Raw genomic sequence first — 14385 nt, 5'->3', positions numbered from 1 at the left:
TCATAATAGCTGAAAACTGGAAATGCCCATCAACAGGAGAATGAATGAATAATTTTTGGAATATTCATAAAATTTCAAATAATATAACAATAGAAAAGATCTAGTACAGGCAACAGCATGGATGAATCTCACAGATAATATGTTGAATGAAAGAAGCCAGAAACAAGTGATCATATACTATGTAATTTCATTTATATGAAATTCAAAAGGGTAAAACTGGTCAGAAGTCCATCAGACTAGCAGTTACTGGTGGTTGAAGCAGTGGCTAAGGGGCAGGAGCGAATATACAGTACTGGAGATGTTCTGTTATCTTAATCTGGGTGGTGGTTACAAGGGTGATTACATATGTAAAAAAAAAATCCCTGAGATGTATTTTTAAGATTAGCTTTAGGAGGCATTTAAGATGGCTAGGTGATCAAAGATGTGTGCCTATACTAAAGCAGCAACAGTTGAAGGCAGAATGGAAAAGGATGAAATAAAGTTAGAGAAAAAAAGGTATTAGCTAGCTAATTACACAGGATTTAGTTACAACTAAGTAACCATGAAGTTTCTATCTTGAGTGGCAATGTGGATTGCACTACTTTCACTCAAGAAAGGGAATCGAGAGCTTTCTCTCCATTGTGGTTGGGGCACTTCACTTTGGAAACGAGAGACTATTGACTATTTAATTCAAAGGAACTGCCTCAGAATCTGTGGAACACTCTGCAGGTCATAATTTCTAATAGAAAAATAGATGTCTCCTCACTTGTCCTTTAACCAAAATTGGTTCAATTAAAAGTAAAATAGAAGAGAAAAAATTTAATTTTGGAAACTTTTTGCTGCATTACTTAATACTCTGTCTAATATGGTAGCTACTAACTGTATGTGACTATTAAACACTTGAAATGTAGCTAATCCAACTAAGGAACTGAATTTTTAGTTTTAATTAAATTTAAAACGGATACTTGATACAGTTATTAAATAACTTTTAAATGTTTGGAACAACTTGGATAGATCTACTTTTTCAACTATAAATTTCATGAAATCTGAATACTTTCTAAATAAATCTAAGTCTAAAGAAGGTCAGGTATTTCCTATGAAAATTTAATATCTGAATTGAGATGTGCTGTAGTGTAAAATATTCTGCTTCTTATAGATACAATAACCACTAGCCACATATAATTATTGCGTATTTCAAATGTGGCCAGTCCAAATTGAGATGTGCTGTAATATAAAGTACTATGGATTTTAATAACTTAGAATTGAAAGAAAAAAGAATGTAAACATTTTATATTTTTATATCAATTAATATTGAAATGATAATATTTTAGATCTATTAGGTTAAATAAGCTATGTTATTAAAATTACTTTTACTTTTTTAATGTGCCTACTAGAAAATGTATTTTTCATTAAATTGCTCTTGTACAGTGTGGGTCTAGTGCCTGATGGATACTAAATGCCTAAAAAATATTGTTTAATGAATATTTGTCTAAATGAAAGAGTAACTTTAAATGTTAAAATAATTTTTTTTAAAAAAGGAATTTGGCTAAAGACTTTATATAAAACAGGAGTACTTCAAAATGTGGAGTGATTTTTTTAAATTCTTTTGTTCTACCTAGGGATGGAGAATAGGTGACAGAGAATTTACTATGAACTTACGGTTACCAACTTGGGCATTAAAATTAACTGCTTTACTCACTTTTACTCTGCTTTGGTGATACTTAGGAGATCTTAATTATCCCTGACTGTTATTCAAGCAGAAATATATTTTTAGCCAGAAGTGTATATGTTGACTGGGGAAGCTTGCACGTGGTAAACTTATCTCTACCCCTACTTCCCCCTCTTCCTCTTCCGCTCCCTGTGTAAGGGCCACGATGCAGAGATTTGTCAGTTTTATACACTGTTATATTATCAGAGCTAAGAATGGTGCAGGTATTTTGTTTATTTTCAATAAATATTTATTGGATTAATGAATAAATTTAGGCATAGATTAAAATAGGATATAAAGCTTCTCTTTCAAGATTGGAAAAAGTTCTTATGTCAGTTGCAGTAAATATTTTATCATAAAGCCATAGACTCTGGAAATTGAAATTAACTGACAGTCCAGCCTTTCTCTCATTTTACATTTTATGTTATTCTTTGTTCTACTTTAACATATCTGGTGATAGGGAATGTATTACTTCAAAGGGCAGTACTTTTCATTTTAGGATAACTCTGCTACAAAGATTTTTTGTTACAGTAAGTTTAAAGAAACATATTTTTGTAAATTTGATCCATTTGTTTTTATTTGTCCTTCCAGTGCACATCAATAACAACAGCAATTCTCTATGTACTACAATAACGTGAAAATATTTAGTCTTTCCTTTTAATCTTCTTCCAGGGTTGTTTTCGCTAGTACTAGAACTATTTAATTTTATCAACTCTTTCCAGATTTTATATTATTCTTACCATTACCCTAAAGTGTGTCAAAGCATTTGTAAACACTCCAAATTACTAAAATGTGCACTTGGGATGGCAAGACAAATTCTATAATATTTAAAAGAATTTTCATTCCAAAATATGCAAATTGAAACTCAGTCCTATTGAAGATAATTAGAAAAGCCTGGAATGTAAGAATTAGAAATGATGAATAAAGCAAAGAAGAAAGAGTAATATTAGAGGTTTGTACAGTGAATTCCAGAGAGAGAGGAGACCAGCACAAACCTATGTTTACTAAGAAAGAGAAAATTTAGCCAAATTTAAAATGTTCAAGAAGTAAGAGTTCCTAATGATACATCAGAATAATTACTGAGTGTAGAGAGAAAGGACTTGAGAAATATTATCCCTATTACTCAGGATGGATAAAACTTTGATTTTCCTCTCCTTATAGTGTCTCTGAGTAGAAAACATGATAAAGAGTCCTTTAGTTTGTAAGGGAGCTATGCCTGAATTAATTGCAACCACATGGCAACTATTGATGAGAAAACATGTTTTTAGAAAATCAAGCCACAAAATGATGAAAGAAACTCTTCTCCATAGTGAACCAAATCTGTGTTTTTGGTGTAACATCCAAAATAAAAGAAATGTGAATTACGAGTTTTTCTGCTGTCGGAGGTTCAATAGCCTTATCTTGCAACTGAGAAGGAATTATTTATTATACAGTCTTTCTTCTGATTTCTGCCAGTATCCAACAACAGGAAGTCAGTAAGTAGATCATGTGTAGTAAGCATACTGTTTTATGCGGAGCTTTGTAGTTTTGTGGAAAATGTTACTTTTTGTTTTTTGATGGGGATTGTTTTTATGCCTTTTTTTTTTTTTTTTTCCCTGAAAAGGGAAGTGCTCTAATGGCATTTCAACAAAGCGTCAGGCAGGTCCTGAGGTGAAGGTGAGGAAAAATGATTAATGACATCTACTATTTCCTGATGATAGTGTTTTTGTTTAATAAATATACAAAAATGATTAATAATAAAATGAATTTGCATGTACCACTCTACCAACTTATTTCATCCAATTGTTCTTTTCTTCAAATTGTTTCTTCATCCTTTTCTCCAATTGTTCACATTTCTTCAAATGTCCTAACACTACTTAAAATACATGTAACATGTACAAGTATATATTTTTACAATTTGTTATTTTACTTGGGATCCAACTAAGTTCCAAATGTTACAGTTAGTTAAAATTTCTCTTAGGTCTCTGTAAATGTAGGCTCCCCCTCCTTTTCTTTTCTTTTTCTTTGCTTTTTTTTTTTTTTATTTTAGTTTTTGAGAAATCAGATTTTTTTCTGTAGAATGTCTCACAGTCTGGAATTTGCTGATTGCATCCCCATAGTGTCTATTAACATGTTTTCCTACCACTTGAATTTCGTACCAGTGCATCTAGAGCAATGCATTTAAGCATAGATTATCATCTTTATTTTACAGATAGTTTCTCTAAGCTTATTTTTTATTTGGCTAAAATTCTCATAGTAGTAAATCATAGTGGTTAATCTCTAATTCAGAGCCTGTATCCTTTCGACCACACCAGATTCTCAACTTTGGTAGAAACATTGAATCATTTGGGGGAGCATTCAAAAATCTTATTGCTCAGGTACATCAGACCAATTAAATCAAAATCATTGGAGGTGGGACCTAGTTGTCAGTACTCTCTAAAGCTCCCTGGGTAATTACATTGTGCAGTCAGGGTGGAAAAACCTCTTTATTATCCCATGCCACAACTTTAGATGTGTTAAACATGTACAATACTAAGACTGTGAAAGATTCTTTAGACTACATTGATCATAATATAGTTCAGTTTCAATGTCATGAAAGTTACATTGTATAAAATATTTTTCACAGTATTCTTTTTATCAGAATGCTGCACCAGAAACATAAATTTTGTTAACTATGGAGAAAGGCTTTTTAAATCATTTGTGCTTTAATTTTTTTCAAAACATATTTTCTTCTTAGTAAAGGCAGCGATATGGATGCTGTTAATATGCTGACATAGCTTCCTTAAATACCAAAGATATTGTTGTGTACTCAGAGACACTACAAGAAGAGGGAAGTCAAGAAACATACCAGGCTATAAGTCATTGATCTTTGAACTTGGTCTTCTTCAACTTTGTCCATCAAATACCCTTAAAAGTTTCGTGTACTTGGCAAGTCCCCGAGAGTCCAGTTACGTAGCCTAAAGGAACGACCACCACAATAAGCCTGAATTATCTTTGAAGTCTTTTTTAAGATTCATGTAAAACTTTTCTTTCAGCTTTATAATTTATGTTGTAATAGAAAAATAAATTTTAAATTCCTTATCATGAAGTAAAAATTACAATATGGTAAGATGAAGTCACTTTTATCCTGTTGTCAGGTACTATACTCCTGGGCTGTATCATCATTCTCGCCAAGTTCCAACTTCGAGAAGCTCTATAATAGAATCCTCTAAAAGCCTTAGTTTTCAAAGTGTCATGCCAGTCTTGTTGCTTGACCACACAGGCCTCAAATGTGGAGCTTTTTAAGCTAAAATTGCTGTTGTCTCACTTCCTTTGGGTTGACTTTTCAGTCCCGTTGGGATAAGAGCTGGCAGGAAAAATTTTCCAAAATTTTTGTTCTCTAAAGTTAATTCTATACCACATGTAGTTCAGTATCTCTTATACTCCAAGCCTAGTAAATAAAACATTAAATGCTCCTAGAGTGTTAAATAAAAACAACTAAGCAATCAGATTTATTAAGTCAGCTTTAACTGACTTATTTTGCCTCCCAGGCTTATGCTTTTTGATTAAATATTGAAAAAAAAAAGGAGTATACCAAGATTTCATGTCAACTGGGCATATAACAGTGTTTTTCATTTTTAAAATGATTGGTGTTAGAAGAAATTGGTTTTGGTTTACTCCTGCTCCTCACCATTGCCAAAGTATTGATAAAAAGACATTCCATTTGATTTTTGGTTTCTGAGACAACTTTTTTTTTTTAGGTGTTTGACATTATTCACGTTTTCTCAATCGGCTAATCAAAGCTTAGGCACTGCTTATTACATAAGCCTCTGTATCATTATTCAAAATATTTTAGATTGTATTTTCTGGCTTTGATAGTTTTTAAAGTCATTTATGTAGTCTTCCTATTTTTACTTTAATTTCTAACGTTCTCTGTTTTAATTATATAAATGTAAAATATTTAAACTAATCTTAACATTTTAGGCCATACAATTTTTCATATTATGTCATTGTTGGATTTGTTTTTTCACTGCTATGTGGTGATTGTCTTTTGGAGTCAGCTCTGTTTTCATAGCTGTCATAAAGTTATTGCCAGGGTCATTCATTAGGTTTCTCAGAAGACTTCTGCAACGGTAGTTATTGCTGCAACTTCTAAGAAGTACCATGTCAGGGACTTCAGTTATTTGGTTAATATCTTATTTCCTAAACTGCTAGGTAGTGAGTATTCCGATGTTCATTTTATAAAAATACATTTTATTATCATCATCATCATTATTACAGTATGTGTAATGCCAAAATTAAAATAGAGTAAATATAGGATACAAAGGAAAAAAGCCTTCCTGATCTCTTTCAGCCTAGCCAGCAAAATCCACATAGAACTGATTTAGACTGTGTCTAAAGTTACTACACAGAAAAGTCACAATTCTCACATAAAGGCAATTTTTTAAAAAGTGCTCTTTTTCATACTGGCTGAATAATCAAAAGTGTTATAAATCATAAATCCAGAAAAAAATTAATAAATCTGAAAAAGGTAGAAATCAGAGGGATTAAAAAATTAATTAGAATTTATAAATTGATACAAACTGTCTTATCAATATATAATATGGTCACGTGCTGCATATCAACATTCTCATAGGTCTCCTAAGATTATAATGGAGCTGAAAAATTCTCCTAGTGATGTAGTAACCTGTAGCACAACATATCACCCTCCGTATGTTTAGATACACAAATGCGTACCGTTGTGTTACAGTTGCTTACATTATCCAGTACAGTGAAGTGCTGTACAGGTTTGCAGCCTGGGAGCAATAGGCTGTACCATATAGCCTAGGTGTGTAGTAGGCCATCTAGGTTTGTGTAAGAACCTATGATGTTTGCACAACGACAAAATTGCCTAACACCACATTTTCTCAGAACGTATCCTAATCATTAAGTGATTCATGACTATATTGCTATATTGAGTATCTGTATAACTACAAATGAAAGTTCTAGACTATTCATATATTATCTCTTAGCATTTGGTACCCAGGATCTAGGCCTAATATGGTCTGTTTTGACTACTGATAATGTTAACTTACAAATGTTATCTACCTCAGGAAAATTTTGAACCTGTGCTTTGCTTTCCCTGTTAACAATATTCTTCCTTAGTTGCCTGCCAAAAGTTATGAGCGATAAAATTTCCATTAAAAATCTAAAATGTTATCTAATATAGATTGTGAGAAGAGATAGGATGTATGGATGACAGACTAGTTTATGATTTTAAGTATGAAAGTTATTTCTAAAATATTACTTTAAATATTGAGTAGGGTAGGTTATGTATTATATTATAGCTTCTAGCAGACCACTCTCAAATAGGAAATCAGATATAAAGTAATTTAATAATTTTAGGCCTAATAAAGTAGGGGTAAAGGATTATTACATTGAATATCTGAATTATGAGAACAGATTATGTTTGGTCTGTAAGCTGGTAGTGTTTTTAAAAGTACTTCATTTTATATTCTGTCCTTTTATACCAATCATAAGTTGACTTCTGCTTCAAACTCTGTGATGTCTGGGCAAATTTAAATAACTTAGCAATATGTTTTCTAAATACTACGAAAAAACAAAGGGCAAGAAGGAGACTTATCCAGCTCATTTTATATTTGCTGGATACTATGTTTATAAGTTAGAAAGTCTTTGGCTTCCAGAAACAGAAAACCGTACTCAAAATAGCTTAAACCTGTTGTTTCTCAGAGTGTGGTTCCCAGACAATCAGCAATAGCAGCATCTGGGAATTTGTTAGAAATGCAAATTCTCAGCCCCCACTTCAGTCTGCTTAATTGGAAACTGATTTTGAAACCCAGCATTCTGTTTTAACAAACACTCCAGGTGATTCTGATGCAGGCTAAAATTTGAGAGCCACTGGTTTAGATCTGTAAGGACCCATGTGTTTTGAGGAGCCAGCCATGGCAAGGATACCTGAGCAAAATCCCAGCTGCATTAGGAAATAGGAGGTGTGGGAATTCGATGTTGAGTAGACAACCAACAGAATAGGCTATGCTATGCTTGGTGTTTTTGTTTTGTTTTTAATATCTCATTTAAACCTCATTTTGGAACATGTATTTTTCATTTTAGAAAATCTGGCTGGAAGTTATGACAGGTTTTCCAAACAGTACTCCCAAATTCTATAATATTGCTGATGGTTGTGTAGAGTCCATGATGAAATTGTGGGGTGGGACCCCAATGCACTATATGTATAAGTGAACTTTCAGGCTGGTATTGAGATGATGCTGGTGTTCTTAGGAGGAACTGTGGGAGGGAGATTTTAGGATAAGTGTGGTGGGGCTGGATTGGAGGAACAGGGAGAGGGGTGGCTGGTATGTGGAGGAGGGAGAGTATTCTGTGTCCTGTGTGTGCACATTGCTGGACTGTGGAGGAAGATGTGGAGATGCGGGTGGGGTGCAGTATTCTGTTTTAGAAAGGTGGTGTGTGTGTGAAGAGGTGGCAGTGTGTAGTGGAAGGAGTGAGGCGAAGTGGAAGGAGCAGGTTTACCTTAAAATGAAAGAAATTTTTAGATGTACTGTTATAACATTGATATTCTAATTAAAATTGAGCTCTAGATAATTTTAGCTTATATATACATAGTTTATATATATGTTTGTGGTTTATATTTAATCTTTTAAAAATTCACTTCTTTGGCTATATTTAGTATACCACTGGTTAGTCAAGTACGTAGGCATAGTGAGCGTAAGTACCTTTTCCAGAAATTAGATGTTAAAAAATGCAGTTTAAAAACGGACAATGTAACAGACAAAGGAATTTTCAGGTCATTTTGAATATTTGTGTAGGATTTATTTGTAGTGGTTTAGCTTGATTTTTACATAGTCATCCTATAAAATTTGAGGGTCGAAGGGTCCTTAAAGGACATCTTATTGCTTAAATAATGTTCACATAAAAGATAAAATTTTATAGGATTCTTAGCTGTAAATAAAGAACAGAATGTTATGACAGTATAATCAAATAAAAAAATGTTAATTGCAATCATTTGTATACTTTGGGAGGGACTCTGAAAATTGTACTTAACTATTTTTTTGCAGCTGAGTTACTTTTAGTGTATTTCTTAGTGTAGTGGTGTTTGGAAATACAGGCTCTGTGTCTTTAAACTTTTGAGCCCTTTCTTTGCACATTTGGGTACAGTGCAACCAAACTTGAGCATGGGAAATTCTCTCTTCCCTCCCTAGCTTTACAGTCTCCACTCAAAACTATCTTTACAATGGATACTACTTAGTGATTAGCTCTCTGTGTTGTCAATCAAATCTTTGTCTCTAGCAAACTGTTTTGTCACTGTAGTAGGACTCTGGTGCTGGAAATTTATCTTTGACAGAGGAAGAATGCTTTTGAAAACAGTTCTTATGTGATTTGATATAACTTAATTTGCCCTGGAAGGGAAATGTCTCGTCTCTGGTATGGGAAAAAAGGGAGAAGACATCAACCAATTAATCATAAATACACTCTGGTAAATCTTAGTAAATTGTATCAATTTCTATATATACTAGTCTTTTTATGGTAACGGGCAAAATTATACAATTTCTGAAAGTTTAAGCATAAAAATATTTATAGAATACAAAATTGTATGATTACAGAAAGTAGCTTTAAGTTATTTCTGTTAATTCTAAAATCTTCACAAAAGGAAATTAGTAAGGGACTGTAATTTTGTTTTGTATCAGTGTTTTGGTTTTTCTATTCCACCTCAACAGGAAGGTACCAATCTTAACTGCTGCCTTAATGTTTTCATTTAACCTTCACCTTGTAGGAAAATATTCAGAATTTTTTCCTTGCTTAAAAATAGAGAACAGAGTAAATTAATTTTTATTGACCAGATATCAAACTATATTCTTTTACAATATTATTTACGGGTATAATTTTAGCAATCTGAGAAAAAAAGCTTTTTTAAGGGATTTGGAAAGTTTTCAGGCAGTGCTACCTAATAAAAAACTTCAAAAGATAGTCTAGTAAAGGAAAATTTCTGTCAACCATGCTATTTTAAGAATTTTAGTTATTTTTCTGTATAAATATGTATACATTATTTGTTATAAAATATGTTGCCAATTGCTCTTTCTCTGGTAATTCAGGATTATTTTTTCCTTATGAATGTTCATTTTATTTTGACCATAATTGTAGATGATTTAAATAAGACCAGATATATACCAAAAAACCAGGAACGACTTTGGAAGATGCCCCTGAAGCAGCTTGCCACTCTTAAATGTTAAGCATGTCAAAATGTTAAAATGATTTTAATAAGTGTTATTTTTATTTATAATTTCAAGTTTTTGTTTAAATGTTACATTAGCACAAAGGGGTTTAGGCACCTGAAATGATTATTTTTTTTAAATTTGTGATTAGATTGACGAGATTAGTCAGCCAACACAGCTTTTTCTAAAACCTGGAACAATGAAGCTATTCATGTATTTTTTGATTTGCAGTTTGAATAAACAGTTATTAGTTTGCTAAGACTTCAATACACTTTAATTTATTACAAATACAGGCAAAATAAATTGTGGATGTTTTGAATTCTATAGATCAGTATAATGTGTATCATACACTTATACTCACTAATTCCTGTTCATTCTTATAAGAAACTGATTTTTGTCAGATATTTTGTCTCTTGCCTTAGCAAGCATGCTTTTCACTGGTCATCAGCTCTGCCCATACACATAGTTTATATATATATTATAGTGTTATTTCATTTTTACCTTCACAATAACCTTGAACGTTTAGTAGAAATACTCCCATTTTAAAGATGAGGAAACTAACTGATGGAGTGGTCACTGAACCAAGTGGTTATGGATTACAGATAGACAGCTTGACCCCAGCACATTTTTTTACTTCACCAGGATGCCTTTGAAGGTTTTCTGAAATGGTACAATATGATGTGTTTTCATGTAGAAAAGCTCAGGTCAGTTTTCTAGCTCTTTTCTTTGCTTTAAAGTGGATTCCTAGGAGCTATAGAGCAGGTCTTAAGAAAATTGAGATGAAAAGCATTACAGTTTTTTTTAACTGCTTTGAAGACTGAGATTCCCTATAATATTTTACATGACAAGAGACTCTTTTGCCTTAAAACTGAAAATAGAAAATATTTCTTCTGAGAGAATAACCAGTAGAACATACGAAATTTCACTTTTTTGGACTTTGTATTTTGTAGCTTTTTAGGATTCTTCATATCTTTACTTAACAAATTAGTATTGGTATTCTGTAGACTTCAGTGATAAACTCTTGTATAGAGGTAGTAATAATATGGCCATGTATTTCTGACAATTTTCTAAATGCGCATGTATATAGTGCCTTACAGTAGTAACCCTTTGTGTTAACCAGAGGCAGATGATTTTCATTTTATTAATTAGTTAAGTCTCAAGGATATTAACCAATAAATAATAAATAGAATACACCTCAAACAAAATGTACAGAACGAAGATAAGATTTTGCCAATTTGCTTCAGTGAGAACCATATTGATCAAACATGCTTAATTTGCCTTATCTTTTCTCTCTTTTTTTTTTTTTTTTTTTTTTGGTTAAGGCTGTTTTACAGTTCATTCTGATGAATAATTGAACTTTAATGTGTAATCATTCATTTACTTGAAGCTATTCATATATTTGATACACTCATGTCCCATACTCTACCTTTTTAGTGTCTGCAAGTAAGGTGTAATTTGCTTGAAAGTTATGAGCCCATTTTATAGTAAGAATTTAGGCTTAATCAGATTAAAGTTATAAATCACTAATAGCAATATTGTTTTATTATCTCTATCAATGGTTCACTAATTTTGTCACCATTTTCTTGTATCTAGGCCTTCATATATGACAAGACAGATTTTTTTTGTTTGTATTTAGTCTTTCATGTATGAAAACACAGAACTCCTGTGATGAATTATTTACATCTGTACAAGAATTAGCTGATAGGTAGAATTTTAAGAATAGTTAATTTAAATGTAAAAGTCTTTCCAAATTATCTCAACTTCAGATAATAATTATAATAATGATAAAAATAATTATGACTGCTGATAATGTATACCAAATATTATTCTCAACACTTAACATAAGTTGGCTTATTTAATCCTCACAACCCTATGAAGTATTACTTTATCATGTCCATTTTACAAATAAAGAAACACAGACACATAGCAACTATACTGTAACCAGTAAGAGTCAGAGCTGGGGTTTGAATCTAGGCATTCTGGCCCTAGCCCATGCCCTTAAATTCTTTGCCATACTCACTCTCAAAATCTTCAGACTATAACAAGGGGAAGGGAATTATTTATTTCATATATTTAATATACCAGAATCTATTTTATATATACCTTGTACATTCCTTGTTTATTACTCATAAAATGCCTAAAGCATGAATATTATTTCTTTTTTTTTTTTTTTTTTTTTTTTTTTGTTGAGACAGAGTCTCACTTTGTTGCCCAGGCTAGAGTGAGTGCCGTGGCGTCAGCTTAGCTCACAGCAACCTCAAACTCCTGGGCTTAAGCGATCCTACTGCCTCAGCCTCCCGAGTAGCTGGGACTACAGGCATGCGCCACTATGCCCGGCTAATTTTTTCTATATAGATTTTTAGGTGTCCATATAATGTCTTTCTATTTTTAGTAGAGACGGGGTCTCGCTCAGGCTGGTCTCGAACTCCTGACCTTGAGCAATCCACCCGCCTCGGCCTCCCAGAGTGCTAGGATTACAGGCGTGAGCCACCGCGCCCGGCCATGAATATTATTTCCATTTGAAAAACCAGAAATAGTTTAAATGAAGTTGCTCAAGTTCGCAAAACTAATAAAAATCAGAATCAGAAGTAAGGTAGAGATATAAAATCAAAGTATTCTTTATGCTATATTATGTTGCCTACCTCAGATATTCACAAGAAATTAATCATTACTGACTAGTACTTATGTATGCTTTAATGGTAAGTAAACATCTGCTCTTTAGTCACAACCTAATTGAAAAGAGAATATATGCACACATATTCAATGTAGAATGTTTTTTCTTTATATAATTGACTCAGTAGTTGAAAAGACTATTAGATATGCAAGTTACAAGGCATAATAATAAAATGAGTATCTGTGAACCCATTACCCAATGTAAGAACTAGAACATTCCCAATGCAGTTGTATGTGCCTATATTTTTTCTCTGTCTCATCTCATATCTCCCCCAAATGGGTAAGTACCTCCCTGAATTTTGTGTTTTATCATTTCCATGCCTTTTTTGTTAATTAATAGAGTTTGGTTTTTAGTGCAGTTTTGAGTTTACAGATACTCTGGCCAGGACTTCAAATACTATGTCGAATAGAAGTTGTTAAAGTACCCACTTTCTTATTCCAGTTCTTAGAGGCAGTGCTTTCAACTTTACTCTCCATTCACTATGATACTAGTGGCTGTTAGTTTGTCATATATGGCTTTTATTATTTTGAGATATGTTCCTTCTATGCCTGGTTTGTTAAGGATTTTTATCATGAAGAGGTGTTGGATTTTATCACATGCTTTTTCTGCATCTATTGAGATGATCACATGGTTTTTGTTTTTAATTGTGTTTATATGGTGAATCATGCTTATTGAATTGTGTATGATGAACTATCCTTGCATCCCTGGGATGAAAACCACTTGATTGTGGTGAATTCGTTGTTGTTGTTGTTGTTGTTTTTGTTGTTGTGCTGTTGGAGGGGTTCTGTTTGCTAGTATTTTGTTGAGGATTTTTTCATCTATGATCATGAGGGATCTTGGTCTGTAGTTTTCTTTTTTTGTTATGTCCTTTGCTGGCTTTGATATCAGAGTGTTACTGGCTTCGTAGAATGAGTTGGGAAAGGTTCCCTCCTTCTCAGTTTTATGGAACAGTTTCAGTAGGATTGGTACCACTTCGTCTTTGTAGGTCTGGTAAAATTTGGTTGTGAATTCATATGGTCTTGGCTTTTTTTGTTGTTTTGGGAGATTTTTTTATTGCTGATTTAATCTCACCATTCATTATTGGTCTGTTCAAGATTTCTACTTCTTCCTGATTCAAGCTTGGGAGGTTGTATGTTTCTAAAAATTTATCCATTTCCTCTAGATTTTCTAGTTTGTGTGCCCAAAGATATTCATAAAACAAACACTGCTATACCTAAGAAATGAAATAAATAGCAACTTAAGAATAGTGGGGGACTTCAACACTGTTCTGACAAAACTAGAGAGGTCATCGAGGCAGAAAATCAACAAAGAAAGACTGGATTTAAATGGGACTCTAGAACAAATGTTATTTGTTTACATTTACAGAACATTCTACTCTAAAACTGCAGAATATATACATATTCTTCTCATCAACACATGGAACATTTTCCAATATAAACCATATATTAGGCCACAAAACAATTCTCAGCAAATTTTAAAAAATCAAAAGCATGCCATATACCCTCTCAAACTACAGTGGAATAAAGCTAGAAACCAATTCCAAGAGGAACTCTCAAAGCTTCATAAATACATAGAAATTAAACTACCTATTGCTGAACAATCTTTGGGTCAATAATGAAATCAAGATGAAAATTTAAAAAATTTTTAGAATTGAGTGACAATAGCAACACAAGCTACCAAAATCTCTGGGATATAGCAAAAGCAGTCCTAAGAGGGAAGTTCATAGCACTAAACTTTGCCTACATCAAAAAAGACAGAAAGATCACAGATTAACAGCCTAATGTTACACCTCAGAGAACTAGAAAAACAAGAACAAACCAAACCCAAAGCTAGCAGAA

At 32.6% G+C, this 14385-nt stretch overlaps 1 protein-coding gene across 5 annotated transcripts in view; it reads left to right on the top strand.

Annotated features, from left to right (window-relative positions):
- Positions 1 to 14385, top strand: part of OXR1 (oxidation resistance 1) — a 282111-nt gene that overhangs the window by 244851 nt on the left and 22875 nt on the right. For 2 of the 5 annotated variants that reach the window (XM_069465437.1, XM_069465436.1), the window contains exon 1: positions 8935 to 9137. The exons of the other annotated variants lie outside the window; for them this stretch is intronic. In XM_069465437.1, coding sequence (XP_069321538.1) covers positions 9072 to 9137 — 66 coding nt within the window. In that variant the 5' untranslated portion in view covers positions 8935 to 9071. Of the gene's footprint in view, positions 1 to 8934; positions 9138 to 14385 lie in introns of those variants that run through there. 5 annotated transcript variants of the gene reach the window in all.

This window comes from Eulemur rufifrons, chromosome 3, assembly GCF_041146395.1.
Source record: "Eulemur rufifrons isolate Redbay chromosome 3, OSU_ERuf_1, whole genome shotgun sequence".
NCBI lineage: Eukaryota > Metazoa > Chordata > Mammalia > Primates > Lemuridae > Eulemur > Eulemur rufifrons.
Note: the sequence above shows the minus strand (reverse complement) of the source record. Positions and strands in the feature narration are given on the sequence as shown.